This window comes from Salarias fasciatus (assembly GCF_902148845.1).
Source record: "Salarias fasciatus chromosome 7 unlocalized genomic scaffold, fSalaFa1.1 super_scaffold_4, whole genome shotgun sequence".
In the NCBI taxonomy this organism is placed as follows: domain Eukaryota; kingdom Metazoa; phylum Chordata; class Actinopteri; order Blenniiformes; family Blenniidae; genus Salarias; species Salarias fasciatus.
Genome location: NW_021941229.1, coordinates 26,994,348 through 26,999,663, shown reverse-complemented (window position 1 = coordinate 26,999,663; position 5,316 = coordinate 26,994,348). Strand labels below are relative to the sequence as shown.

General features: G+C 48.4%; 2 protein-coding genes across 2 annotated transcripts in view; one reads left to right on the top strand and one right to left on the bottom strand.

Annotated features, from left to right (window-relative positions):
* The window catches only part of dmtn (dematin actin binding protein), an 11,313-nt gene extending 9,663 nt beyond the window's left edge, over positions 1–1,650 (bottom strand). Inside the window, exon 1 of the mRNA XM_030084227.1 lies at positions 1,413–1,650. The gene's annotated coding sequence lies outside the window, so the exon portion shown is untranslated. The remainder of the gene's footprint in view (positions 1–1,412) is intronic.
* Positions 1,651–2,472: 822 nt separating this feature from the next.
* Positions 2,473–5,216, top strand: pbdc1 (polysaccharide biosynthesis domain containing 1). Its single transcript, XM_030084231.1, has 6 exons — positions 2,473–2,549; positions 3,364–3,429; positions 3,520–3,579; positions 4,159–4,299; positions 4,449–4,560; positions 4,947–5,216. Exons 1-6 carry the CDS (start codon positions 2,520–2,522, stop codon positions 5,036–5,038), a joined length of 501 nt encoding a protein of 166 aa, XP_029940091.1. The 5' UTR covers positions 2,473–2,519; the 3' UTR covers positions 5,039–5,216.
* Positions 5,217–5,316: the final 100 nt, after the last annotated feature.

The following is a 5,316-nucleotide window of genomic DNA, read 5'->3' as shown; positions in this document are numbered from 1 at the left end:
TCACCATGGAAACGTCTGAAAACTCTTCAGGATTAAGTTTAATTAATCTGGCCGCTTTATTCTCCTCTGGAAGCAGAGTTCTAGTGAGTGAGGCGAATGAGGTTCTGCTCGTCCGTCACATGACGCCATTTTCCAAGATGGCGGCTGGCCCGGCTCGGAGACGGTTGAATTAACGGAGCTTTAGAAGAAACGGACAGAATGAAACCAGCAGAGCGACGAGGATGTTTTTAAAACTGCAGCATCAAAGTTAATCCAGAGAGAAACAGAGAAAAACCACGACAGCACGCTTTGTTTACTTCCTGGAGGCGTGGCTACGTCACGGCCGAGCTGTCCAATCAGAAGGCTGCACAGCCAGCAGCGTTAAACAGGAGTTAATCCATGAAAACACCTGATCAGGAACAGAACTATGAACTACTGAATTCACAATAAACCAAAAAAACATTATGAAACCACAGAGAACACGGAGAACCGTCCAGGAGAACATGAACACTGCAGAACACGGAGAACAGTCACGGAAATAGACAAACAAAAAAACACCAAAGTTTTCAGTTGAAATGGTTTGAAACTTCCTGAAACTGTGAGGAAAATGAAAAAAAAAACAAATTTATCTAAAATGTTTTCATATAAAGAGTTAAAATCTGTTTATTGTTGCTGAATAATGATTGAAAACTGGATTTTTTAATCGCTTTCTTCAGACATTTGAACGATTCAAACACATGAACTGAAAAACAACCAGCCTGTTTTTTTTTTTCTTTTTCAAAACGGAACTTTTCTGAATATCTCGGGACGTGAAGCTCGTGAGCAGATCCTGACCGTTTACAGACGTTCAGAGACCCAGAGAGGAAACAGCGGCTGTTTGCGGCGATGCGGGGCAGAAATGCTGAAAAACGGCCCCAGAAAGAAGCGAGAACCGGAGCAGAGCTCCCGGCGGCCGGTAACGGTACCAGAACCGGAACCGAGCCCGGAGAAGATGCTGCAGATGTGGAGGGAAGTCCTCCACATCTGCAGCATCACCTCCGCTCCTGCGGGCCGGGATTGGATTACACGGGTCCGGGACGAGATTAAAGTGGCTCCTCCTGTCTCCACCTGCCCCCATCAGCCTCCACCTGCCCCCATCAGCCTCCACCTGCCCCCATCACCCTCCTCCTGCCTCCGCCTGCCTCCACCTGCCCCCATCACCCTCCTCCTGCCTCCGCCTGCCTCCACCCGCGGCTCAGAGAGGCGGATTGACCGAGCACAAGGACGGAGGAGCGGCTGGAGGCTGCGGGTCATGTGGCCTGCGGGATGGAGGAGGTGGAGGAGGAGGAGGGAGCGGAGACAAGTGCGTCTGCAGCTCCCAGATAAAATAAAAACCGCTCGCGGGTCATTTTCAGGCGCTCTGAGGCAGAAAATGAGAGAAAATCCGCTCCTACCTCAGAACGTTCCGGGAAATCCTCCGAACGCAGCCGAAAAGAGCCGAACTGAGCCGAAGTGAGCCGAGCGCATCCAGGAGGAGCTGGAGGAAGGATGGAGGGTGGAGGAGGAAGAGGAAGAGGATGAGGATGAGGAGGAGGGGTGGCAGAAACCTGCCTTTAAAGCCCCGACAGACAGAGGAGGAGGAGGAGGAAGAGGAGGAGGAAGAGGAGGAGGAGGAGGCTGGTTTCCTGTTGCTCCAGCAGCCGCTCCTCTCTGATGCTGAAGGTGGAGGGGGAGGTGGAGAAGGAGGAGGGGGAGGGTGTGTTTTGACGCTGCGTCACGTCTGCGTCCTCCTGCAGCTCCAAACCAACACCTCCTCCTCCTCCTGCTCCTCCTCAAACATTCTTCTAGTTTGAGATTTAAAAAAAAAAACCCTCCTAATGTGTTTATAACGGTCCCGCTCAAAGCCTCTGTGAGCAGACCTCACTCAGTCAGTCACTGATGGGACACTTCAGTTCAGAAATAGTAGAATAAACAAAATTAAAACAATGAAAAAATAGGTTCATGACAAAAGAAACATTTTCATTTATATGTCATAATAATAATAATAATAATAATAATAATAATAATAATAATAATAATAATAATAATAATAATAATAATAATAATCGGCGCCTTCTGACGTCATATGGTCAAAGTTGAGCAGAGATCGTTGAAAGGTAAGAAGACTCACTCCGCCTCCGGAAGCGGTTCAATAACAGCGACCTGTGTTTTCCATAAAGACCAATATTCCTGCTAAAAGACAGAAATGTTTCCTAAACGATCTGATTTGTTGTCGCTAAAGACTGTAGCTCCTTCATATATTTCATACATGCGTATTAGATGATAAAATCCCCACTTCTCTGTTGTTTTCTGCCACTGAGAGGAGAAAGTTCTCTCTGTCTTCAGTGGTGCCAGAATAACATGTATTTATTATTATTATTACACAACGTGTTGAAGTTCGTGTTTATATTTATATATATATATATTTTTTTTTTTATCTCAAACACGATTATATTTCAGTAGCGAGCTGAAGCGCATGCGCAGAGTGACTCCTCTGCCTCCTAGACGATCTCTGAGGAAGCATGGCGTCGGACAGCGGGCTCGCTTCTCTGGTAGGATCCAGCACGAAGCCGCCCTGTGTGTGTGTGTGTGTGTGTGTGTGTTGTTTGTTTGTTTGTTTGTTTGTCTTTGTGTCACTGCGTGTCTCCGTGATACAGCGTCAGCAGGAACCCAAGAACCGGTCCGGGTCACAGAACACCCCGAACCCGGGTGACTCGGCCCGGAACAGGGCGGCTGTTAGCCTGCGGAGCTAACGGAGGCTAGCAGCGGAGAAAACACGTGTAAACACACCGGAGCCCGGACAGTAAACAATGACCGAACGAGGAGTAAACAACGAGAAGTAAACAGTAAACAATGACATAACGAAAACAAACAAGGAGGAGCAAACTAAACAATAGCATAAAGAGAATAAACAATGATGCCAGAGTAAACAATAACGTGACAAGAGAAAATGAGAAATAAACAGTCAACAATGCTGTAAAGAAAATAAACAAGCAGTAAACAGTAAATGAGAGAATGAGCACTGACTTGTGGAAAGTAAACAACGAGGGTGAGGCTATAAATGATGAGAAAAACAATAACAATGAAGAATAAACAGTTAATGATACAAAGAGTAAACAAATAATAAACAAAGTAAACATCAGTGAATAAACAGACCATCAGAAACAGTAAACTAAGGAAACAAAGACAGAAAACAGACAACATGTTGAAATATTTCTGCAGTCTGATTGGCTGCTGAGAGTCCATCCAGCCGGGGACACGCCCCTTCCTCTGTGCACTAATGTGAGTGTTTTTGTGTGTGTGTGTGTGTGTGTGTGTGTGTGTGTGTGTGTGTGTGTGTGTGTGTGTGTGTGTGTGTTCCTGCAGGGTGTGGAGGGAGCCGCGGCTGCAGCTCACGCTCTCTCGCTGCCCGCCGAAGCCTACGGGAATGACGTGAGCACCTTCATCATCATCATCATCATGATGAAGTGACTGCGGAGTGGAGAAGTGTTGGTTTAACTCCGCCTCCTTTCTGTCTTTCAGCCGCGGGTGGAGGTGATGTGGGCCATGAAGGCCTACAACCACGCAGAGGTTTACTTTAATGTACGGCTCTCACATCTGGACAGCATCTGTCAACTCCTCAGTCCTGCTCACATCTGTCAACTCCTCAGTCCTCCTCACATCTGTCAACTCCTCAGTCCTCCTCACATCTGTCAACTCCTCAGTCCTCCTCACATCTGTCAACTCCTCAGTCCTCCTCACATCTGTCAACTCCTCAGTCCTCACATCTGTCAACTCCTCAGTCCTCCTCACATCTGTCAACTCCTCAGTCCTCCTCTCATCTGTCAACTCCTCAGTCCTCACATCTGTCAACTCCTCAGTCCTCCTCTCATCTGTCAACTCCTCAGTCCTCCTCACATCTGTCAACTCCTCAGTCCTCACATCTGTCAACTCCTCAGTCCTCACATCTGTCAACTCCTCAGTCCTCACATCTCTACAGCATCTGTCAACTCCTCTGTCACATCTGGACATCTGTCAACTTCTCAATCCTGACATCTGTAGAAACTGTATACACACTAGTGCAGCAATAAGATTACTTCCTTCTTGTAACTGATTACTTTTAGAAAAGTACCGCAGTGAAAGAACCTCGTCTCACATGACAGTTTTTTTCTTTCTTCTCAGCTGATTTCCTCGGTGGACCCGAAGTTCCTGAAGCTGACCAAGATGGACGACCAGATCTACAGCAGCTTCAGAGAAAGCTTCCCGGAGCTCGACATCAAGCTGCTGCAGGCCGACGACCTCAAGTCCGAGCAGGCCAAAGAGGTAGGGGGCCGTGGAGTTCCTCAGGGTTCAGCACTCGGACCTCTTCTGGTCTAAACTTCCAGGCTTTGCCCTGGATTCCCCCTCATTCACCACAATTTAGGTTGTGAGTTGTGTTTCTGTTGCAAACGTGTGTGTGTGTGTGTGTGTAGCGGTGGCGTCCCTTCTGTAGCCAGTTCGAGGGCCTGGTGGAGGATTTTAACTACGGCACGCTGCTGCGCCTGGACTGTGAGAAGGACTACACCGAGGAAAACACCATCTTCGGTGAGAACCATCAGGACTCAGCCGCTCTCGCCTTAATTAAACCCGTTGAAGTGTTTCAGGTTCCACTTTGCGATTTTTAAAATACGGAACATCTCAAACGTGTGCAGCGTTTATCACACGTCAAGGCATCCAGCCAATCAGAGGGAGCCGTACTGCTGCAGAGCTCCGCCCACCTGGCGCGTGTTAAAACACGTTGACGTTCCAGTGGTGTCGCCTTCTCCATAAGCAGAGTTTAAAAGTAGAGGATCAGACTGTGTAGTTTGTAAACCTGATCCTGCAGACGTTCTCTGACCCGGCTCTGTGACCCGGTTCTGTGACCCGGTTCTGTGACCCGGCTCTCTGACCCGGCTCTCTGACCCGGTTCTCTGACCCGGCTCTCTCTTCAGTCACCAGGGTGCAGTTCTTCGCCGTGGAAATCGCCCGGAACAGAGAAGGTTTCAACAACGCTGTGTTTACATCAAAATCATCGAAAAGCTAGAGGTTCGTGGTCCGGCGGTTCCGGGTTCCAGGTTCCGGGTTCTGCGCCTCCTTCCTGTCAGACGGACGTTTCTGGACTCAGTTTGTTCTTTTTGTATTTAAACTTCTTGGTGCCTCCTGATCAGCGCTGCTTTTAATTTGTCTGTAACGAGGAAATAAAGTCAGAGTTTCAAACTGGATCATCAGTTTCTGTGTTGAACCTCGGACCCGGGACCCAGACCCGGACCGGGCTCCTGAACCCGGGTCCGGACTCTGGTGTGTGAACAGAAGCAGACGGGG

Excerpts from the sequence above, each read along its gene's own strand:
- pbdc1 (XM_030084231.1), top strand. The coding sequence starts at position 2,520 with ATGGCGTCGGACAGCGGGCTCGCTTCTCTG. Across the intron at positions 2,550-3,363 it reads ACAGCGGGCTCGCTTCTCTG|GGTGTGGAGGGAGCCGCGGC; the intron begins GTAGGATCCAGC and ends GTGTTCCTGCAG. Across the intron at positions 3,430-3,519 it reads CCGAAGCCTACGGGAATGAC|CCGCGGGTGGAGGTGATGTG; the intron begins GTGAGCACCTTC and ends TCTGTCTTTCAG.